The 22,383-nt window shown below is 52.4% G+C and overlaps 2 protein-coding genes and 1 long non-coding RNA gene across 10 annotated transcripts; all 3 read left to right on the top strand.

Annotated features, from left to right (window-relative positions):
• The first annotated feature begins 1,763 nt into the window (after positions 1 to 1,763).
• Positions 1,764 to 4,707, top strand: LOC147598867 (uncharacterized). Of its 4 annotated transcripts, XR_015260251.1 has the most exons (4): positions 1,764 to 2,032; positions 2,278 to 3,595; positions 3,730 to 4,023; positions 4,139 to 4,707. It is a non-coding gene; the product is annotated as an uncharacterized LOC147598867 (long non-coding RNA). The 4 variants fall into 4 exon arrangements; XR_015260248.1 differs by having other exon boundaries at positions 2,278 to 4,023; XR_015260249.1 differs by having other exon boundaries at positions 2,278 to 4,023; positions 4,136 to 4,707.
• A 1,152-nt stretch (positions 4,708 to 5,859) lies between these two features.
• AMDHD2 (amidohydrolase domain containing 2) lies at positions 5,860 to 14,011 on the top strand. The gene is made up of 11 exons (XM_086760192.1): positions 5,860 to 6,210; positions 6,751 to 6,887; positions 7,570 to 7,709; positions 8,081 to 8,135; positions 8,538 to 8,750; positions 9,632 to 9,720; positions 10,066 to 10,210; positions 10,475 to 10,582; positions 11,311 to 11,379; positions 11,823 to 11,924; positions 12,277 to 14,011. The coding sequence occupies exons 1-11, from the start codon at positions 6,128 to 6,130 to the stop codon at positions 12,363 to 12,365; spliced, it is 1,230 nt and encodes a 409-aa protein (XP_086616318.1). The 5' UTR covers positions 5,860 to 6,127; the 3' UTR covers positions 12,366 to 14,011.
• A 252-nt stretch (positions 14,012 to 14,263) lies between these two features.
• C15H8orf33 (chromosome 15 C8orf33 homolog) lies at positions 14,264 to 22,372 on the top strand. 5 transcript variants are annotated; one of them, XM_086760188.1, is made up of 8 exons: positions 14,264 to 14,819; positions 15,090 to 15,371; positions 15,682 to 15,772; positions 17,644 to 17,781; positions 17,963 to 18,681; positions 20,180 to 20,267; positions 20,378 to 20,524; positions 20,659 to 22,372. In XM_086760188.1, the coding sequence occupies exons 2-8, from the start codon at positions 15,348 to 15,350 to the stop codon at positions 20,835 to 20,837; spliced, it is 1,386 nt and encodes a 461-aa protein (XP_086616314.1). In that variant the 5' UTR covers positions 14,264 to 14,819; positions 15,090 to 15,347; the 3' UTR covers positions 20,838 to 22,372. The 5 variants fall into 5 exon arrangements, with proteins under 5 accessions (XP_086616314.1, XP_086616313.1, XP_086616315.1 ...); XM_086760187.1 differs by having other exon boundaries at positions 20,177 to 20,267; XM_086760189.1 differs by lacking the exon at positions 15,090 to 15,371 and having other exon boundaries at positions 20,177 to 20,267.
• Positions 22,373 to 22,383: the final 11 nt, after the last annotated feature.

The raw sequence follows: 22,383 nt of genomic DNA, 5'->3' as shown, positions 1-22,383 counted from the left end.
CTGGGTAGCTGGTCTCTACACTGGGGGCTGTTCAGGAGGCTTCAGCTGTGAGCCAGTCATTCTGCTAGTATGGATTTTCACACACTTTTGTGAAGGTGTAGTTTTAACAGTTGTTGATCGTCAATAATTACTAACAAATTAATTGGTTTATTCTGTTTGCTAGAAAGCTGATCTGTCTGCATTCATTTATCAGGCTGGCAGCTGTTTGGCTTTGGGGTGGGCTGTACTGCTGGTTTCCTGATTTGGAAGGGGCTTTCCTTCATGGCAGCCTGAGCAGCGGTGGTGCTGGGGCCGTAGGGAGGTGGAAGCTGATTTAAGGAAAATTCTGGACGTCTGCTGAAGCAGTGCCTGGGGCAATTTCCTGATTTGAATTGTGTTGATTCTTTTCTTCAGTAAAAGTAGTAGACTCTAAGCTTCTGAATTAGACTTTACCCAGGCATCATAAACATGTATGGAGATGATGGCATAATTCTCTCTCGGCACTGACTGCAGTGAGTGCCTTTCCAGTACTTGTGTGCAGCCTGAGAGAGCTTGCAGCTGAGGGGGGGGTGAGTCACACGTTCAGGCTCTCAGGAAAGCGTGCCACGTACATCTTGCAGTTCTGGTGAGGAGAATTGTATTTTGCTTGTGTGGCAGGACAGGAGAAGGTCCTGGCTGGGGCTCAAGTATGTTTAAGATCTGGTTTTACCTACTTTATGAGGAACCTGCTGCCAGCCTTGGGTTTTGCCAGTTTACAAGAATATGAACAAATTGCATTTAAGAGAGCGACTAAATGCTGGTGGTAGCTCTCATCTGTAGGAGAAAGAAGCACTTTGAAGGCATTGGTCTGCAGGAACTCTTTAAGATCCCACTGCAGGTTGCTGACGCCCTGCAGAAGGCAGTTACTAGGCGCGGGATGGCAATGGATACTTACGTAACCGAATGCTGGCAAAATCCCATTGACGGCATTTTGGTTTGTGCCTTGGAAGATGAAGCCTTTCTCATTAATGTATAAATCCACGCAAGTCAGGATCAGGAGAACAGAGCATAAAGCAAAAGCTGGGGTTAGCATGCCTAGGTGCAGGATTGCTTTCTGCTGAGTACCTGCAAATACACCCGGAGTAAAATTAACAATCTGAGCGTGTTGCCTTGGCCAGGCGTTCTCTGACGGCGAGGCTCTAGATCCTCAATGATGACTCCTAGATGAAAACTCACATTTCAAGCTCTTTGCTGATGCTATTGCATCAGCGAATTTCTCAAGTGATTCAGGGCATTAAGAAAATTGCAGACCTTTTGGTCCCTTTCCTTCGTTTACTGACAGCAGCGTGCCAGATCAGAGCGCGGTCCCATCTGGCAGGAATTGACTTTGTCTTTGGTTTGGAAGAAGGGAACAGAGCATGAAATGTCAGACTCGTTGAGTGCCTGATTAAAAGAGGTGGCGTCTGCTGGCACGTAAATAGTCCTCTGTAATGTGGCAGATTGCGAGCCTGTGAACGTGCACTGCAGAGTGAGTCAGCCCTGCAGAGAAGAGAGAGGATGGAGCAGGGCAGCTCTGCAGCAGCAGCAGAGGGTACGTGTCCGTTAGCTGTGGGTTCAGGCTAGGTAGGGTTCAGGGATGCCTGCTGCCACATGCTGCCTGCATTGACAATGCCTTCACAGAGCCTGCTGACCTTTCTCTTTTTTAACTCTTTCAGTCTGGCTTTATTTTTTCCAAAGGCTGCAGATTTTTTTTTTTTGACTCTGTTGGAGAAGCATTTTTAAGTAATGGGGTTTTATCTGTCATTGCTCAGGGATTGTCTTTCCTTGGGAGACCTGGTTTACAGAGAAGCATAGTAACCTGGAAAAGTAAATAAGCTTTGGGGAAATAACCTCGTTAAGAGAAAGTGATCCCAGAAACTAAGCCTCTGTTTTGAATTACAGGGTAACAGCAGACCTAATGGAAACAACTCGGGGCAAACCTTGCTTCCCTCGTAGTCTAGCCGCGGGGATATTGATTTTATGGCTGTTTCCTGTTTCCATCCAGCCTTGCTGTACAAACCACCACTGTTCTCAGGTGAGAACTGTCTCTGGCGCACAGGACTTGCCACCTCTGCTCTCGGTGTATCTCTCTCTGCTCTACAGGCGTTAAACATCTTTTTCTCTTGACATAGTTAAATTAAACCCAGAGTAAGTCTTCCGATTGCCATTTATTTTGGAATGGGAATTTTCTCTTTCAGGGTCAAAGGGTTGTGCCCCCAAAAGCTTCTCCGTTTTTGTTCCTATTATTCACTAATGAATGCTGTTCCTTTTCTCTGCAAGCCGCGCTTCATTTAGCTCCAGAGACAGTCACACCTTTGCAGCTCATATCACTGAGTTTCTGTTGAGCTAGTTCCCGTATCACAGCGCAAAGCATGCAGAAAAAAAATCCTCCCCCAGCCTCAGAGTGTGCAAAGCCCAGAGCTGTCCGCACTGCACCGTCCCTCCCGACGGCCTCCCAGAAGGTATCTGCAGACCGCTGACAGTGAGAGTATGAGCTGGGTAGCAGGAGGGACAAGGTGAGGTTCCTGGAGAATCCTGGCTCATGTTTGCCATCTGAAAGGACAAGATCCACTCACCACAGGCTCAAGTCCTGGCTCTTCTGAGTTTACCCAGATGCTGGTGGTCGTTTCTTGGCACTCTGAACTATCCAGCCAGTCTGTGACATCTGTGCTTTCCTCCTTTGGGAGAGGGTAAAGGGCTCACCTCAAGTGGCAGAGAGCGATAACAATGACCTACACCTAATGGTGGAGGACAAATCTTGGGAAATCACTGATATTCCCAAGATTGGGAGTGTGTTCTCAGCTCATCGATGTAAACAGCCTCCTCGACTCTCATGTGCATTAGCACAATTTCTTAGGCCTCTTTGTGAATGCACGTGAAAAATTAGCAGCCAAGGCTGCATCTCCACAGTGCTTCACTCTAGCCTCAGCCCTCCCTCTGGAGGCCTAAACCTTCTGTAGCACACACTCCCCTGTTTCTCAAAGTGCGCTGGTACAACTTCTCATGCTGCCAGGCAGTGAATCTAATTTGGGAACTGAGCCAGGTTAAAAAATAACTCAACCTGAACGTTTGCTAAAGAAAATGTGAGTGAAACTACAGCTTGTGATTCCCTCAACCTACTACTGGGGCAGCAGAGAGAAAGAACATGCAATTGCTAGAGAAGGAGTGTGCAATTATTGGTGATGCGAGACAGGGTTAATTTAATACTAAGGAATAAAAGGAGAACATCCAAAGGGATGAGACTTAAGCAGGACAGGTAGATGACATAAAGTTGGACTGGGTGACATACCTACAGCATCGATGAGGCAAATTCCTGTACCTTTCGTCTCAGCACAGGCTGTTCTGTTCTCCCCAGCAGAGCGGAGGGAGGTCTGGGCCACTGTCCAGCATTCCGATTTAGTGGTTCGCTGCGGGGCCTGCCATCTAGGAAAACATCGGATCTCTTTGCCCCGAAGGGTCGGTGTGGCATGTCAATGGGGCGGGCCTCGTGGCGGGATCTCCTAGAGTGGATGGTACTATTGCGAGCAGTCAGTGTTTGCGTTTGCCTGGACATCTCTTCCACTGCCGAGAAGAGTTACTGTCACAAGTCTGGCATCATGTACGTTCACGGGAAAGGGCCCCGTTTTGGCCACGGGCGGTTTGGTGCTGTACATGCATTTTGACATCTGAATTCAGTTCAGCAGCTTGGCAGGGTACTTCCTTCCTCACAGAGTCATTTGCTTAAATACGCAGGCCTGAGATCCACGCTTAGGATTCATTTTCTAATCTTGGTTTGGCATCTCCTCGACTTCACCTGCACCGAAACCACAAATCGTTCCCACCAATATGCTGCCGGGTGCCCCAGATGAAGACAATTTCAGCTGCGATGAGGAAAACCTGCCTGAAGCCATACTTAGCTTCCAGTTCCCAAAACAGTGCTGCACATACTTTTCCTGGCCTCAACAAACATCATTCCCAGCTCCCCGTTTCAGGGGCCTTTACTGGCATGCTCCTGACAGTGTGGACAGTCACTGACATCATGGAACGGTAAGTACAGCAGAAAGCCTCACTAAAAATCAATTCCTGGCCAGACAGGGATGTTACGTTCATGCCCAATTACACTCCCCATCATTTATCTTTTCTCGGTGCGATTAATCAGGAGAGCTCACATCAGCACCCTGCGCAGGCGCAGTCCTTGATGAGACACCTGACTCTGCAACACCAGGGACACCAAACGGGATCAACGCGCGTGTGGGAGTGCTAGGGGGAGGCTGCTGCAGCACACAGCAGTCCTGTGGAGCAGAGACGGAGCGGAAATGGCCAGCAGATGTTGAGGAGTAAATGCTCAAGAGTGTTGGGCATGCTGGCTTTAATTCTAACACAGCACAGTACTTGCTTTTAACATTCTGGCAACTGGACGTTGTTGCCCTTCCGGCCACAGAGAGTGCAGGCGCAAGGGCCTGGTGGCATGGTCTTCTGGAGAGAAAAGGCAGGGGCCTGGCGGTAGTGCACAGAACGAGCTTTCTGCCTTCTCTCCCTGCTGCTGCTGACTCGTCAAATGACCGTAGGAGCCTACCTGTCAGCTTAGAAAGGAACGTTTAAAAGAAGTAATGACATACTGGTTCAGGGTGGAGTTCTCTCTTTTCCCTCTAGCTGAGACTGAGAAAGGAACAGTGAAGGGGGTGTTCGAGAAACCTTACTTTGCCTGAGCCAATACACAGTTGAAACGTAATTTTGTTATTGTAATTATTATTGTGCCCGGCCAGATTTCCAAGCAGGTGCTTTGCAATACCTGGCTACCAGCTCTCGGGGGCAAGGATCAGGTGGCCCTTTGTGAGAGGTCCACCCAGCACGCCTGGGCCTGCCTGGGGTTGCCGCTGAAGAAGTGAATAACCAGGAGTCAGACGAAGCCAGGCCCGCAGTGTTGCTCCCTTGCGCAGTGGATGTAGCCCGCTGGCCCCTCACCATACAGCGTGCTTGCTGTTCCACGCACACGCGACACACCACAAAGCAAGCAGAGCCGTTCCTCCAGGCAGAATCATTCCCCAGATAGGAACAAGTCAGGCCACGGTTACGTATTCACAAATTCACAGATTTACAAGCCATTAGGAACTGCTAATTCATCTCAGACCTCTCAGGCCTTTCAACTTTGCCTGATAAAAAAATACTACTTAGCAAGTAACTTTTCTTCCACAAAGGCATTCATGTGTAGGTGTGTGACAGGGCTGCCCAGCTAGCAGTGACATCACAGCTCGCTACGGGCTGCAGGAATTTTGCCTGGAAGACGCCAGGTAGTAGTGAACTTGTGAAGGTAAAGCTGGCTTGAGCTTACTCTGGTCCGTCCCGGGATGATGCTCTAGCCCACCTGCGCTGAGGAGCTCTGGTTTGGAGTCAGCAGACATGGTGGATAAAGATTCTGCCCCAAATATTTGTTGTCAGCACACAAGGGCAGCAGACCGTAGGCCTGCGGAGCAGAGGTAATTTCCAGGCGAGAACAGACATCTCTGCAGCATCATCCCCACGGCCACCTCCGCTGCCGTGGTGGAGATCACACTGGGCCGCACCGGTGTCGGCCCGGCAGGCGACCCCAGGCCCGAGGGGCAGCCAGGGCCGCGCACACCTGCGGAAGGGATCTCCTCCGCCGCCGGTTTCTCCTTCCCCACCGCTTCCCAAAGCAAGGCCGCGGCCGCTCCTGCCCTTTGCGGAGCCCTCGACCTCCTCAAGATGGCGGCGCCCTCCCGATGATGGCGGCGAAGGAGACGCGCTCACGTGACTGGGACGCGGCGGCGCCCGCTCCCCTCCAAGCCCCGCCCCCGGCCCCGCCCCGGCCCCGCCCCCCGGTGTCCCGGTTGCCGCCGCTGCCCCGCGGAGAAGGAAGGCGGGGGATGGGGCTGCACCGGGCCCGGCCCTGACCGGGTCCCGCGGCGAAGCCCTTCCCTCGCAGCGCCGGCCCGGAGCCCCGGGGAGGGGCAGGGGCAGGGGCCTACCCGCCGCCTGCCCCCGGGGCGGTGCTCCGGCCCCTCCGCCCCTCCCCGTTCCCGCGGCGGCCGCTCGCACCGGTGCCTCGGGCCTTGCCCGGCTCCGGCAGCCGCGGTCCCCGCCCCGTGACCCTGAGCCCAGTCACCGCGGGGAAAGGTCCCCCGTTCCCGCGATGCCGTCCAACAAATCCGTCTCGGACGCGCCCATCGTCCAGTTCACCAACTGCCGCATCCTGAGGAGCCACCAGCTCCAGAGGTGAGGGCTACCGGGGGCACCGGCGGGCAGCGGGGGGTGCCGGTGCCCACGGCCCGGCTGCGGAGCTGAGCTGGAGCCGGGAGCGCCCGAGGGAGCGTCCCCAGGCGCCCAGTGCGCCGGCAGCCGGCTCTCGCCCCCCGCGCTCCCACCGCCCCGCGTCCCCTCCGCCGGAGAGGAGGTGTGCGGGAGGTGCGGCCCCGCTCCGCCCCCCGCGGCCCCGCGGCTTTCGTTTTGCCGCCTCAGCCGGCCCCTGGGCGCCTTGGCCATCGCCACCGCATTTCACGGGTGGGCAGCCCGTGAAAAACCCCGTTCCCGTGAGTTTTGTAAAGCCCGAGTCCAGGCAGAGAGAGTGCTGCCAGCCGTCTCGCCGCCGCAGGAGCAGCTTTGCCCCAGTCCATGGCGGAGAGCCCGAGGCGGAGGGTGCCGGTGGGGTCTGCTCTGCCCGAGGCCAGCCTGGCCGCTGGGGCCACAGCCGCCTGCTCCCGTGTGCTCCACCGCAGACGGCACAGGAGCTTGGCGTTTGTGTGACTGTCCCTTCAGGGAGGACCTGTGGGTGCGAGAGGGGAAGATCCTCAACCCGGAGAAACTCTTCTTTGATGAGAAAGGCTCTGCTGACATCCAGCTGGACTGTAAGGACAGCATCATCGCCCCGGGCTTCATTGACGTCCAGATCAACGGTACGGTGACGCCATAGGGGTGGGGGGTCCCAGGTTTGTCCATCCCAGACCTTCAAACCCAGCTGGGCATGTGCTGCTCATGACCAAGTGTGTTTCAGCTGCTCGAGGGAGATGAGTCACTGAACTAATGATAAAGAACGATTTTGCCCATGGTTGCTGCTGTCGTGTAACTGATCCCCTTTGGCTTTGAGGGGTTTTCAGCCCAGCTTTCCTGTTAACTTCGTTTTTATCAACATTTTATCCTGCCCCTGCGCTGGCAGGATGCCCACCATACCCCTTCCAGGATGCAGGGAGGACAGAGCAGGGCCTCTCAAGGGAACAAACGTTACCTGCAATAGCTCTTTCCCAAGGGTCAAGAGGGACTTGTTCTGTGGTAGCTTACGTTGGAAGTGTGAAGTGTCTCTTTAATGGAGAATCCTCAGATTTTGCTATGCATCAAAATAGAAAGTTGGTGCTTGCAAAAGGCTGGGATGCCATGGGGAAAAAGCGCTCCAGGAGGACGGCATTGGTTGGATTTGTACTCACAGAATGTAGGACAGAAGTGCTGGTGGAGCCCTTTGCTTCTGGCCAGCGCCATACAAATGGAGTGGCTCACTCCACTCCCCCAAAATGTTTCATTGGCATTTTCGGGTGGGAAAACGTCCACTGGAAAAGCTTCATCTCTGTTTCGTTTGTGCTGCAGGAGGCTTTGGGGTGGACTTCTCCCTGGCTACAGATGACTTCAAATCAGGGATTGACCTGGTCAGCCAGAAAATCCTCTCCCATGGAGTGACCTCTTTCTGTCCCACCCTGGTGACCTCTCCTCCATCTGTGTACCACCAGGCAAGTGACCTTCTCCCCTCCCATCCACAGGGTGATGATGGGCTGAGGTTGGTACCAAGAGGCGAGAGGCCCAAGGCTGGGCCTGCAGAGACTGGGATAGCTGCCTTGGTGGAAAAGCCATGGGCATGAGCAGCTGGACTCTACCCCTGGATTTCTCGCCCTTAACATTTAGACCGCTGAGACAGCAATGTCTCCTGGGCCAGCTCTGCACAATGGCGCTTGCAGCTGGGTTTTTCTTTGCCGGCTCTGTTTGGCTGATGGTCCCAAGTGGTCCAGGTAGAAAGCTCTCTCTGGATGCAATGCTTGGGTTTGTTTTGGCAGGCTGGGGTGCTGTGTCTGGGGCACCAGGTCTGACAAAGCCCTTTCTCTAGGTTCTCCCTCAGATCAGGATAAGAAATGGCGGAGCCCACGGAGCAGGTATCCTGGGTGAGTGGTTTTGTCTCTCACTATCCTCTCTGGTGTTACTCTAGGTAGGCAATTATCTTGTTCGTTGTTAAGGGGAAAGAAGCTGCTGTAGGGACAGGACAAATGGGAGCTGGGACTCTCTCGACAGGTGGAATGCAGAGGTGGGCACAGACCCGCTTTCTCCCTCAACCTGCGCCTGGCCTTTGCCATGGTCTCTGTCACTGTAGACACAGCGCTCCAGCCCTTTTGGGCCCCACAGGGTCATGGCGGTGGGGTGGCTTGGCGTGGCCAGTTGCCAGCACTGCATCTTTCGCTGTGTTGAGCTCAGAGTTACCCGAGCCGTGTGTTTTGCTGCAGGAGAATGGCAGGAGCTTTATTGCAGGTCTCTTGGTGGGTCATGGCTTTGTGTTTGTGTTTGGGCAGGGGCCCACCTGGAAGGACCATTCATCAGCAAGGAGAAGAAAGGGGCGCACCCGGAGCACTGCCTCCGCACCTTCGAGGCAGGTGCCTTCCAAGACCTGCTTACCACCTACGGGTCCCTGGACTGTGTCCGGATAGTCACTCTGGCCCCAGAGATGAAGAGGAGCAGTGAGGTGATCCAGGACCTCACCAAGCGGGGCATCTGCGTCTCGCTCGGTAAGGGCTGGGCCAGAGGAGGGTTAGGAAGGCTCCGTCTCCCTGTGCCACACAGGCCAGGCAGCCCCTCTCGGGGCGGTAGCATAGCTGATGGTGTCTCAGTGCGACGGGACGGGGTGGGATTTTCCTTTGACTGGCCTAGACAGAGGTGGCAAACCTGTCACAAACAGGGCCCTTGCTTCACGCTGCGAATCTGTCGCCCTTTGTACGGGAAGGGCCAAACTTCATCCTGATTGAGGAGCCCCTGCCGTTGAACACAAGGCAGCATTTGGTGCTGTTCAGACACAGGAAATAATAGCAGTCTTATTTGAATAAAGATCTGAATGATGTGGAAAGGTTCAAACTCTGAAGTTCAACTGCTTTAGGCCTTATTTGACAGGTGAAATAATTTTCCAAAGGTTACTGCTGAGTTTTGATCAACCAGAAGTGCTGTAGTGTCTTGCAGGCCAGACATAAACTGGGTGCATTTTTCTTGTCCTCTGTTTCATAAACTCTTCTTTGCCTCAGATCGCTGAAGAAATCAGTGGGGGGAGTTATCCAATGTGAAATTAAACCTTAAGTGAGAAGGGCATTCGTACAGCAGAGCCTCTCTTATCTCACAGCCACATAAAGTGAAGAACCACAGGACTTCTAACCCAGCCTAAAGGGTTAGGGGCTTTGAGCAAGGCAGCGTTTGCAACGGTTCTGATGTGCAGAGTGAACGTGTTCAGGTGAAACGCCCACTGCCAGAGTCCCCCACGGTCACAGACACCTCCGTGCTGACATCTGAGATGCCCGGGTGGGGCATCAGAGTAGAGTCCCAGTGACGGAGCGTCTTCATTCCTGTAGGGAAATAAATGGGGAGATGGGCAGAAAAATCATGCGTTGGTCTTTGTTCGCAGGGCATTCGGTGGCTAATCTCTCCCAGGCCGAGGCGGCTGTGCAGCACGGCGCTACCTTCATCACTCACCTTTTCAATGCCATGTTGCCGGTGGGTAGCCGAGGGCGCTTGCCCTGCGCTGGTATTGCTTTTAGTGCTTTCTCTCCAGCTCCCCGCGGATGCCTGTTCTCCCATTTGTTTTGTACCAGGCCTTGCAATGAGGTTTCAGCACTGAACCTCTGGCTTTGCGTTTCCACTGCCTGATCCAAAAGAGAGTCAAAGCTGTAGCAGACTCTTCAAATTTGAGGAGATGCCCAGATTTGTCTGGTAAAGGACAGAGCACCCAGCTGCCAGGCGCTGTTTGATAGAGATGGTAGCTGCGTCCCCTGACAGGAAGGGTCTCAGCCCACGAGTCCTGGGGATGCTCCACAGCTTGTCCTCTCTCCCCTCTGGCAGTTCCACCATCGTGACCCTGGGATCGTGGGGCTGCTGACAAGTGACAAGATTCCTGCTGGGCGGAGGGTCTTCTACGGCATGATCTCTGATGGCATCCACACCAACCCTGCTGCCCTGCGAATCGCCCACCGAGCCCACCCCAAAGGTGAGCCACGCCAGGCCCACGCAGGCTCACCAGCCATCCCAAGTGCTGTGCCATCTCCCACAAAACACTTGCACAAAGTGCTGTGGCGTGCTGCTCTCGCTGCGTCACAGCCACGTGTGCCGATCCACCAGCCCTCTTGCTGTAGTCGGATGTGGCCGGGAGACACCTTGGCCCCTCTCTGGGAGGGCCAGTGTGGCGCAGTGCTCAGAGCTGCGGCGAGGTCAGCCGCAATGCTAACGCAGCCTCTTTCCTTGCCTTCCTCAGGCCTGGTGCTGGTGACAGATGCGATCGCTGGCATGGGGCTGGCACCAGGGCGGCACACACTGGGTCAGCAGATGGTGGAGATCGATGGGCTGAACACCTACATTGCAGGTAAGTGCCGTCCTGCGAAAGAGCTGGGGCAGCTCTGCCACTCGTGTCTGTTCTTGGAGAGCTCAGCACGCCGTGCAGTGCCTGTCGGTTGTGCCTGTGGCACCCTTGGCTTTTGGTGCCTTATTGGTTAATGGCTCTGCAGTGCCGTGGCCCTGGGGAGAATGAGGCGCCTCGTAAAGAGTGGGATTGCCCTGTGTTGCTGGAGTGAGGAGGAATCTGCCAATTTTTGCCTGTCTGCCACAGCTTTGAACACCTTGTTGCCCAGTGTCATGGATGCTAGAGGTTCCAGCAGGGTCAGAAAGGACAGAGAAATCCCAGTTATTTATTGTTTCTTGTCTTTACATCAGCACTTCTTGCTAACAAATTTCCCTAAACTGCAAACAGTTGGGGACTGGGAAGATATTTTGGAGAGGGATCATTCCTTTCTCAGTTCCCTTCCTCTGTCTCTGGCAGCAAGTGCCTGCCTTGTGAGCTAGAGTTTCACCTGGTCAGCTGGTCTTACGGTGGAGCTGTGGGGTGACATCCTGATATCTCTCCCTGCATGGCCAGCTCAGGCTCTTTCTTGCCTCGTTCTGTCCGTCAGCGGCAATGGCTGTGGGCCCTTCAGCCCACTCCTCATGCAGCCCAGGATTTCTACCCCTTTTGGTCACGTTACACTTTCCCACCACCCCACTTCTCCTCACTCTGAGTTGTGGGACCTGCTCAGTGCCATGCTGTTCCTCTCCCAGGCACAAAGACCCTGAGCGGTAGTGTGGCAACCATGGACACTTGCGTGCGGCACTTCCAAGAAGCCACAGGTGAGTGAGCCTTGTCCATGAGCTGTTGCTCCCTGTGTTGACTCAGGAGGAGGTCTCGCTCTTGTCAGCGGTGTCCACTCCATCAGAGAACGTTCCCTCTCACCTGAGACGTGATGAGAAGGGCTCGGTCAGTGGCACTGCCCTCAGATGAGCACCCTTTTGAGGGGAGGTTTCATTTTAACCCGTAGCACTAATGAAACGTGAACTCTCCTGCTCCTTTCTCACAAAGGTGAATGATTTTCCCCTCCCCGTACCCTAGGTGTACAGTTCTCTTCCTGCTGTCTCCCGTAGGGGTGTTTCCCCCTGCAGTTCTATCTGGCTGTGGCGAGGGTGTTCCAGCTCGGTCCCTGCCAGGCTGACGGTCACCTTAGTGGGGGGGGTTTGAGCTGCTCTGGCAGTGGGGCTGCTTGCTGCCTTAACATTTCCCCCCTTCTCTGTCCAAGGGTGCTCGGTAGAGACCGCGTTGGAGGCAGCGTCTCTGCATCCCGCCCAGCTCCTGGGGATTGAACACAAAAAGGGGACGCTAGATTACAACTCCGATGCAGGTACTGGTATGGGGACAGCAGGTACTGGTATGCGGACAATAGTGTGAGGGCTCCTAGGTGCTGGAGCAAAGGAGGGGCTGCTGCAAACACATCTTCATCCCCTGCTGCAGTGGGAGCTGCAGGGAGACTGGCTCTGTCTGGGATTTGCTCTGGGCTTTTGCTCCATTCCCTTGGCGTTCCGTGAGCCCTTTGGAGAGACCCCCACATCCCCAAGCACGGAGCAGAGCCACTGCTGTCCTGCTGCCGTTTCTGGGGTGGGGAGCAGCTCTTCCCCGCTGCGCTCAGCTTTTCCCAGCCAGCTTCAGCTGCTCCATTTTTCTGACAGCTGCTTCCTTTCTCTTGTCCAACGCAGATTTCCTGATGCTGAATGACGGTTTGTATGTGCAAGCCACGTACATCGCGGGTGAGGAAGTCTGGAGGCAGGATGCGTCAGGCATGTGACACTGGGCTGTCCTGGTGCCCTCCGAGGCTCCCTGGCGCTGTGGTTAGCAGCTTTGGTAACCACCCCACTTCTATCTTTTTGGTTTTTTTTTAATTCCTTCCTGCAACTCCCTTAAAGGAGCCTCATACCAAAGAGCTGCGTTTTCCAGCGCAACTGCTGCTTCCAGTTACAGCCATGCCTGCAACTAATTTGTTGGTGCTCAGTTGGTGGGGTGGGGAAAGCAGGCAGGTCTGTGTCAGGGGGAATTTTCAGTCCCCAGAGTGACCTGAAGGACTGCACAGCTGTCCTGCACGAAGTCCCCAGACAGAGGTGCTCCTGTTGCCGTCTTACAGCGGCGTGAAGCTGTCCCAGCCTTTGCACTGTTCTGTACAGCACACACTACCCTGCCGCGTGCCCGAGGCAGGCTCAAGCCATTTCCATTCCTCTGCCCGCCGTTTGCCTCGCTCCCGGGCAGCCGTGGCTGGTTAGACATCAATTTCCACAGCTCAGCTCGCAGCTCTTCGGCATTAGAAGGTTCCTGTTGTGTCAGCAGAAGTTGAGGATCACGTCCTGATCCCCCGGCAGTCCCTCTGTGTGTGTCCTCGGAGCAAGGCTGTCACAGCTCACTGACCCGGTGCCATTGTGGAGCTGTGAATCCATGTGGGCTGAATCCTCAGGGCAGAGATCAAACCCAGGAAAAACGAGGCATTGATGGTCCTTTGTGCCTTTTCCCTGCATGGGCATTGCGTCCACAGCACGTGGTTTCGGCTGGAGACACGGACAGCATCCTGCCACAGAAAACAACGTTCCTCTTGACCCTTTGTTCTGGCTAGAGAGCTTCCGCAGGCTCTGTGCCCAGCTGTGCCTGGTGGAGCCGCTGCATCGTCTGATGGGTTTGTGCATTCCTCAGGCCACAGACGGGAACCTTTCGCTTTAGGGGATGCATCCGACTGGTGGTGATGGGCTCACGAGCCCTCGGTCCAGCTCAGGGACTGAGGGAGAAGAGAACTGCCTTTCAAGACAGTTGCTGACAGCTCGTTATTCCCGTGCTCGTTATTATCTTCTCCAATACTTGACTGTCAGCTCTTTTCCTGACACTTGAACACTTTTATGTGAAGACTAATGCCGATTTTGAACCTACTGCAGTCAGAAGAGCCTTGCGATTAGTCTTAAGATGGCCTCTGATGAACTTCAAACCAATTAGAGGTTTTTTTGTAGTGAGGGGGAGGCTTAGACAGGGGCTGAGTCTTAGCAAGGGAGGAAGGCAAGACAAAAGGCTGGTCGGGATTGGCAGAAGTGTGATGAATTTTCCAGTACCTTTTTACAGCCTTTAACAGCAACAGTTGGAAGTGCTTTCCTAGCACTTTACAGCCCTGCTGCAATAACTAGCAGCCCTGGAGAATTTCTAACATCAGCTGCCAATGTCAGCAGAAACTGTAACCTCTGCAATTTGAAGCCTCTGAAAGAGACATCAAATACTGTGCTGTGAAATGCGATGTGCTACAGCACTGCACATCGCAGCGGGGGGGGCTTCTGTCTGCTGTTGAAAAAAAATCCATGGGAAAAAATGCATTATGAAACAAGGTGTCTAACTCTTTTTTTTTTATTATTTACAAAATCAAATAATCAAAAGGAAATCTAAAATAGAAGTGGAACTAGGCAGTAACTTGTGTATGTGTATTACCCCTTTTTTTCCGCTGGAACTACGCCGTACCCTCCCCGCGGGGTTACACAGGCCCGGGCTGGAGCGCCCTGCTGGCGCTGCGGCCGGACCTGGGGCGCGGAGGGAGGCCGCAGCGGGCGGCCGGCGCTGGAAGCGCGTCCCGGCAGCTCCCCGCGGGGTCGGGGGAGAGGGAAGCGAGCCTGTGGGGGGGGCAGATGCCCGGCCGGCGTGGGAGCTCGGCTCCTCTGATCCGTCCCCAGCCGCGGCTCGCCCGGCCTCGCGGGGCGGCTGTGCGCCTCCGCCCGGCCCCGCCCTCGCAGGCCGCGGCCTCCTCCGCCGCCCTCACACCTTTCACCTCCCCGGGCCGAGCGGAGGGGGCGGCCCACGGCGGTCTGTGACGAGTCCGTCCCCCCGCGCCGGGGCCCTTCCCCGTCCCTCCCCGGCGGGTCCGTGCCGGGGCCCCGAGGGGCGAGAAGGCCCCGCACGGGCCGCGCTTTCCCGTCAGCGCGGCGGGCGGAACGGAGGCGCGGGGCCCGGGGAGCGGCCGGAGGGGCGGCGGGCGGACCGCGGCGGGCGGAGGCCTTCGAGCGGCTCACGGCGGCCGGGCCCTTCCCGTCCCGACCCCCCGGGCCCCGGCGGTCGCTTCAGGCCCGGCCCCGGCAGCCGAGGGGCGGCGCGCAGGCCCCAAGCCCCAGTTGCTGGCCCCGGGCCCGGGCCCCGCCGCACGCCGGTCCGTGCCCGGAAGTGGGCGGTGGCAGACGGGCCCGGTTTCCTCCCCGCGGCGGCGCGGAGTCGGCCCGGCATGGAGCGGGTAAGGGCCTTGCTCGGCGCCTGTCTGCCTCTCGCCTCTGTGCCGGGGCACCCTCTTCTCCCCCGGCCCTGTGCCGGGGCACCCTTCTCCAGCCCCGGGCTCTTCTCCAGCCCGCAGCAGCGCCCCCAGCTCCCAGGTTTTCTTTAAAGGACTTCCCTAGTACTTGTGCCTACCGTTCCCAATTCCTGCTCAGCTCGTTATTCTGCTAAGGCAAGAATATTTTTTTTTTTTCCATTTCTCCATGCATTGTAACAACTGCCTTGTTCACAGGCGGACTTCTAAGCTTTCCACCTGCGTAGCAGGAGGCAGGGGAAAAATACAGCGAAGGGAGTCTAAAGGACTTGTGTCTAGCATAGAGATAAATGCTGCGTGTTGCCAGAGCTGCGCTGGAGTGACATTTCCTGCTGTGGAGGTACACTGTGCCATAGAACAAGCCGCAGGAAAAATGAGAAATCTTTCATTTGAGGCCTTTAAAAAGGGTGGAGGAGAAAAAAAGGAAAAAAAAAATAAAAACCAACAAAAAAGTGCATGGGAAGTCCTGACTTGCCAGGGGTGGGTGGCTTACTACTACTAAGGTTTTTTGTCTCTAATTTTTTAAATGAAGAGGGTTCACTTGGTGCCCTCTAAAGAGGGAATATTGCAGGGCATGTGTCCCACCCTGCGCTGTGTTATTTGTGGTATAAATTGGGCTGTTACACAGCGCACCTCAAGTGTAAAGCCAGACAAGGGGGTGATGACCCGCTACTCTGATCTCCCCTAAGAGGGGAGAAAACTTCGGAAAACTCAGTTTTGGAATTAATTTTGCAGGTGAGAGATTTGTGCTTCTATTAAACGTTGTGCTTTCCCCCGTCCCATGTCCAAGGCTCCCCAGGGCACGTTCCACGATGAGCTGGAGTGGTGCATTTCACAGCTGGAGGCAGATCTGCTTCGCCTCAGCCCAACCCCAAAACAAGGTACGTTGCCTCTGTCACAGTCTGCAGCCGTATTTGGACCTTAGTTCTGATTTAGCAGCCCTGGATGTTTTTCTGTTTCTTCTCTCCCATCTGTTTCCTATTCTTGTGGTATATGGGATTTATTCTAAATAGAAAACAACATAAAGCATTGAACTTTAACAACTGTCTGTCTGGAAGCAGCTTTTATCTTTCATTCCTGTGACATTCGTTCTCCCTGTTTTCTGTATTCTTTCTCACGTTCTCATTTTCCCATCTAACGACTTGTTGTTTGGTTCTACTACAGCTCTGCTTTTGTTTTCCAGTCTTAAGGAAATACTGTGTCAGTGCATCTGGCCCTCAAATGCCAGTAGGTTTATTTTTGTGAAGCTTGTTCCTCATTGTTCTTGTTCCGAGAAGAAATTACATGAAAGGTGAAATCCTGTGAAATACTTTTCAGAGGATCACAGTTTGATCGAGTCAGTCTGACTTGTACGTATATGAAGACATGTGTCCTGCTCGTTCTGATGGCCAGTACGTAACATTTGGAGGAGGGACGTGGCTGCCCTTTGTCATTTGCCCAGATGAATGTTTGCTGGTGCACGCATTAATACGTGCCCAGACACCACGCTTGAGCATTGGACCGCTTTGTTACACCCGTATCAGTGCCTGGTGTCCAGCAGCAGCAGGGGAAGGGAGGCAGCAGCTGAGCGCGGTGACAGGGCAAGCAGAGGCAGTGACTTGGCCAGAAAAGGGCCAGTTCCTGACCCAGGAGAGCAAAGCAGTACTGCTAATGCTAACCAGGCTCTGCATGGAGTCCCGATCACCAGACAAGTCCGCGATGATGAGGAGATCCAAGCTCTGGCCAGGAATTCAAGGTCTGGATCGATGAGGTACCTGGCTGCGGCAGTGCTATGGGTGAGATCCTCAGCTTACAACAACACCCAGGTGAAGGAGAGAAGAGGTTCCCCTGCAGTTTTTTGTGCCTATTTGTAACAGCTCTTACTACAGGTGAGCAGGCCTTGAATGCAGCCAGCTAAACTCCTTGAAGCAGGGGGAAATGTGTGCACAGGACTCCAACATGCAGGTGTTATGAAGATATGTCCCACTTCTGTGGATGGCTACAGCCCCACTGCGGCGTTTCTGCCTCACACTTGTGTGCTGTTCCTCTGTTCCTAGCATGGGGCTCTCAGCATTGGAGCTGCAAGATACACCTCATTTGGAGAGTCTGAGAGGTGCACTGCAGCCAAGAGAGAAGGACGTGTGCCAGTTCCAAAATACTGGTCTAGTACATCAAGCTTTTTTGCAGCTGGAAATGTGTGAGACAAACACTAGAAGACTATGCGTATCTGGAGTTCCCAGACTGAGGTCTGTGGGGACCACTGTCACAGAGGAACAACTGTGCTTTTTAGAGAATTTGCTCTGACACAAAGAGTTGAGATTACTCTTGTGATCAGGCTGGTTTGGATGAAAGTCAAGCAAGAGTCCTGCTTTTCAGAGCGTGCTTGCTACTCAGTCAGATTTCTTCCAGGTTTTCAGAGAAGAGATGCCGAACTAGGCTCTTGGATTCGTCAGTTGCTTGGGAGGAAGGGCTGTTAAGCCCTGTGAGGTTCTGTGCCGTTAGCAGTGCACTTACAGCAGCGTGAGATCCTTACCATATATAATAAGAAGTTAAGATCTACTTCTTTTTTTCCCTTTAAGAACATTTCCCATACTTCAGCTTCTAGAAGTGCTTCGGGTTTCCTTTCAATCGAATGCCAGTCGTGGATTAGTCAGAGGTAGTGTGAACACAGGACACGTTCAGAGGAGACCCGCTCACCGGCATCCTACAGTGTGGTTTGTAGGGCCCACCGTAACCCGTTTCTTGTCTCTCTTGGTCTTTTTCTTGAGTGCAGCAGAGGAGGCACAGCACATTCTGAAGGTCCTGCGCTCCCGTGAGACTCCTTTTGTGGAGAAGCAACAAGTGATGAACCGTGTGTTTGGGAATTATCGTCTCAGGATGGCTGAGGATCAGAAGAGCATGGAGAAAGCAGGTGAGCTTGAACTGTCCCTTCAGAGGATGGTGCTATTTGCTTCTTTTCTGTAGGTTTCTTACGTTGCAGCTTTTGCTGGGATCACCTCTCTGTGGCGGTGCCTTACAGAGGAGTTGCAGTGGCATTCCCATAGTAGGAACCTGGCGTATTGACAGAAACATACATCCTTTACCTTTTCTAGATGTGAAACCCAGTGATGTGGAAGTACAGCAAAGCAGTGGGCAGGCTTTGGATGGGAAACGATCTGACTCAATCTCTGAGGCAAAGGCGAAGTGGTTCATGTCATCTGACAACAGCTTCCGATTTGATTTTACACTTTCTGAGACTGACTTGGAAGGAACTGGCACATCTTTGGAAGCAGTCCCTGGTGTCAGTGGTGCTGAGCAGATACAAACCAATGTAAGAGCTGCTGATGAGGAGAACTGGAACGGACCCTTGACTTTTGCTGCTCCGGGACAAGAACCTGAGTTTACTTTCAACTTTGCCATCCCAGATGAAGACTGTCCTCCGGTACCGTTAGTTCCAGCAAGCCAACATACAGAGAGTATGGCAGGTCTTGAAGCGCTGGGTAATTCACTCCCTAATGAATCAGCAGGTACGCAGTGGATTTCAGCCTTGCAGAAGCCTGAGCTGACTCAGACTGCAGGTGGTGCACCCAAAGAGGATAGAAGCCATGTAACGTTAGAGATTCCCCAACCAGAGACTGCTCCTGAAGACGAGGCAGTGACAGAGACATCAAAGGCAGATGGAGCTGCCCAGAAGAAGAAGAAGAAGAAGAAGAAACAAAAACCATCTGTTAGTAAAAAGGAGATAGAAGAAACCGGTATCAACAGGAAGGCAGAGGCAGAAGCTAATGGGTGTCAGAACAGAGATACTTCCCACAAGGACGAGACCTCTCAGGTATTTAAATATTGATGGGATCCCATAATTTATAAACCCTTGAGCAAAAGAGAAACTTGATCTCTTTGCATAGTTTAACAGCTAGTATACTGGCTTGAGGTGAAAGCTGAAAGACAAGGATTGCTGCTTATTTCTTACAGCAGCTGTTTTCTGTCTCTGCTAGACAGCAGAGGAACCTCACTAGTGGAAAGGGAGTTAATGTTCCTTCACTGTCTGCTTCAGACTTGTGCTGAAACATTTCATGTTTAGACTGACAATGGGTAATCCTGGGAAGCTGGGTCCCACGTTTTCTTAAGAAAATAAGAATAAAAAATGCAGGTAGCTGTCCTCAGTCAGTGCCAAGCTGGTATCTGTGCATGCCAAACCTGACTTGCACATGACTGGGTGGGATGAATTGCTCACGTAAGGCAAACAGCAAAGCTGAGGTGCAGAGCCGCTGGCTGGTGTAGCCACGGCTGTGGCGGGGCCTGCTGCAAAGCCCGAGGGTGCTCCCGAGAATAAGGCATGGCCCAGAAATTGACTGAAGTCACAGGTTATTTGTAAACACACCACTAAGGCCCACCCTGCCGTTTTCTAATGTTCTGCTAAGGTCCAGGAATTAATTTTATTTTCCTTTTCAGCACTGCTGTAGTTGTTGTTAACAAACACTGCCAGCTGAGCAGTACTGAATTACAAAAAACTTGCTTTTGTTAATACTCTGCAGGGAAGTAGCACTAGGTGTTTACCTGCCCCTTAAAGCATTCCATCCAAAGTGCTGCTTCACCAACAAGCCTGCCAGGAAACACTGCTGAGCACCAGAAAGGTAGAGGGATTTGAAGGTGATGTAAAGCCCTTCCAGTCCATTGGAAGGAGACTGTTGTAGGGAAAAGGAGGAGACAACAGGAGGGCTTTTGTGTTTTCATAGCAGTAAATAATTGCTTCAGCCCTAGGGTGCAGTGCTGTTTCCTTTGCCCAGCCACAGCTCAGTTAGCCAGCTGGATTTGCTGGATGGGACTTGGCTTCTTCCATTTTCATGGCCTTCACTTTCCTTCTCCTCATGCATTTCTGATTGAGCAAGCATGGAGGAGCTGAGACACTAAGACTCAAATTCTGATTTCATCCGTGGTTTGCTGCTTGATTTTGGGCAGATTTGCAGGTAGGGTGTTTTTTTTTAGTAATGCTTATTCCTCCCATCTCTAAGTTGATTTGGCAGCTTGTTTCAGAGGAAAGGCTGTGGACACCTTTCCAGAAAACAGCATCATCTGAGTGGCAGCCAAATATTAAATCCATCAAACAGGGGCTGTGAGTTGCAACTCAACATTTGTCCAGTGCTTTAAGTTTATCCAACAAAAAGCACTATAGGGAAAATGTCGTTAAGTTTATAAAGTTTTGACCAGAATGTGTGGTTTGGAATAGTCCTGACTTTATGCAGATACCTTTTTTCCTGGCTAGCAACTGCTGCTCTAATTTTTGGATGACTTATTTCCTCATGCTCACTCTGCTTCTTGTTGCGTAGCAGTCAGATGACCAGCTGTGGAAAGAGGTGGAATGGTGTGTGGAGCAGCTGGAACTTGGCCTGAAGACGCAGAAACCCACTCCAAAGCAGGGTAAACACTCAAGTAAACGAGAGATCTCCCCTGTGGGAAGGGTGGCAGACGTGTGGGGGCAGAGCCGGTGGGGAGTCAAACTGCGTTGTTTCTCCTTTGCACTGCTCCAGCCGAGGAGGCTCTCCGTGCGATCAGGACACTGCGCAGTGACAAGGCTCCACTGGTGAAGAAGCGTCAGCTCATGAGAACCATGTTTGGAGACTACAGGAAGAAGATGGAGGAGGAGTGGTGCAGGGAGCTGAAGCTCATGGAAAAAGGTAGGAGAACCTTGCATGATGGGGGAAGAGAAGAAGAAAGGGCTTCGCTCCTGCCAGCCATATTGCTTTGGGGTGTGGAACCTCACTATGACATGACTAAATATCTCTTATTGCTCTTTTCTCCCCTCTTTAAGCTGCAAAATCTGCCAGAGTCGTGGAAGTGAAGGGAAACATCCGCAGCAAGAACTACCAGTTCATCCGGAAGTGCTCGGCAGCTTGCAGGAAAAGCCAAAGTTCAGAGTCACCCGGGACACTTACCACAGACTCATTCAAATTCACACCTTCCCAAGAGTTTCACTTTAATTTCTTCTAGGAAAGTCTTTTAGACTAAAACTGTGGCTAAAAACTGTGCCAAATCTCCTGTAGACTTAAGAATGGTGAAAAGATGCTGTGCAGTAGAAAATGTTATGCAAGAATCTCTGTGTATTTCCTAAGGAAAGGATCCTCTTTCAGAGTGCCTTATCTAGAAGTTAAAACCAGTTCTGCCTGCTACATATACAGCCCCACGGCTCGGTCTGTGTAGTACTCCTCTGGCCGCACTGCAGAAAGGCACCTTTGCAAGAGATTAGCACAGAATCTGGAAGGATCTGGTTTTTCTTCCTGTAGAATTGACATTAACCGAAGAATCTGTCTTTTATACTGGGATATTTTCTCATTCTCCTATTGCTTTTAAATAGAACAGACCTTTTATAGCAGATGAAGCGGCAGTGCAGTTTCTGTGAAGATCCAGCAGTGTAAGCACAATGGATAGTTGAATGCTTGCACTCCGTGTGAGTCTGTGAATGCAGCGTCTGGTACCCGGAAGGCACTGGACAGCATGTGTCATCGCTGCCGTCTGGAGAGCAGAGTTCACAATCTTGGGGGAAGAGGAGTGAGAATCGTTCTTGCTCATTCATCTCTTAATTGACAGATATTAGAAGAGAACAGCAAATGCTGATTTCATCTAGCCTAGGGATGTGAGGACACTTGTTTCCAGACAGGTAAATTTTTTTTTTTTTGTTGATGTACAATCAGTTCTTAACAAAATAAGTTTACTTTAAGTAGCCCAATTACAACCACCATCAGAGGATAAATCAGCTGCATGCCAAACCTTGGGTGGCAGTGAAATGAACTGTGAGAGCCCAAAGACTCTGGTGCATTTGATTTGTATTAAATTTTTGCTTTCTGAACAGTTGAATGTGTGTCTCCAGTGTTTCGACACTGCTTCAGCCGCTGAACCAATCTCCTGTGTTCCTGCAGCAAATCTTCCCCACTCACTCTAAAAAAGCTGAAGGAACAGAAGTCCTTTAAAGGGAAACATGGTATCGGGTGTCCCTGGGGTGCAGAGCTTTCCTTGCTTTTTATAGTCCAGTCAGTCATCCTGTAGGAGAAGCGAGAACTGGGCGTGTAGGCAGATTCCAGGGTGTGCTGAGAGGAGCCGAGAGATGGTGGAAAACATTTGCTGGGAAAGCCTTAAAAAAAACCTGATGTTGGCTGCAAAAAAAATTTATTACTAAGCTCTGATGCAGTCAATTGCATCTGTGAGGATATTTTTTTGTTTGTTTTATATATTTTAAAGAATGCCTGTCAAGGAGAAACTGAACCTCGGTAACAAATCTGATGAGGAGAAATATGCAGATAAGACTTCAAGTCTTCTGGAATAGGTTAAAGCTGCAAAGCAGTAGGTTAGTGGATTATTCTTTTACTTGCCAAGGAGCACTGCTGTTACTTTGACTGTATGGAACAAGACTACACAGTATTTTTTTTTTATTTCCAGGATTTTATATTAAACGTACAAAAGCTATGTCATTGTCAAACTTTTAGTATTTTTGTGCGATTTACTAAGATTAAAGAGCACCTTGTACATGACTTTGGAACGA

Source organism: Chlamydotis macqueenii, chromosome 15, assembly GCF_036417535.1.
Source record: "Chlamydotis macqueenii isolate bChlMac1 chromosome 15, bChlMac1.mat, whole genome shotgun sequence".
In the NCBI taxonomy this organism is placed as follows: domain Eukaryota; kingdom Metazoa; phylum Chordata; class Aves; order Otidiformes; family Otididae; genus Chlamydotis; species Chlamydotis macqueenii.
The sequence above is the reverse complement of the archived record's forward strand: the minus strand, read 5'-3'. Positions and strand labels throughout refer to the sequence as shown.

Coding starts and splice junctions, on each gene's coding strand:
- C15H8orf33 (XM_086760187.1), top strand. CDS start 15,348: ATGGGAAGTCCTGACTTGCCAGGG. Junction 18,682..20,176: donor ACAAGGACGAGACCTCTCAG/GTATTTAAATAT, acceptor CTTGTTGCGTAG/CAGTCAGATGACCAGCTGTG. Junction 20,268..20,377: donor GAAACCCACTCCAAAGCAGG/GTAAACACTCAA, acceptor GCACTGCTCCAG/CCGAGGAGGCTCTCCGTGCG.
- AMDHD2 (XM_086760192.1), top strand. CDS start 6,128: ATGCCGTCCAACAAATCCGTCTCGGACGCGCCCATCGTCCAGTTCACC. Junction 7,710..8,080: donor CTCCATCTGTGTACCACCAG/GCAAGTGACCTT, acceptor CCCTTTCTCTAG/GTTCTCCCTCAGATCAGGAT. Junction 11,925..12,276: donor AGATTACAACTCCGATGCAG/GTACTGGTATGG, acceptor TGTCCAACGCAG/ATTTCCTGATGCTGAATGAC.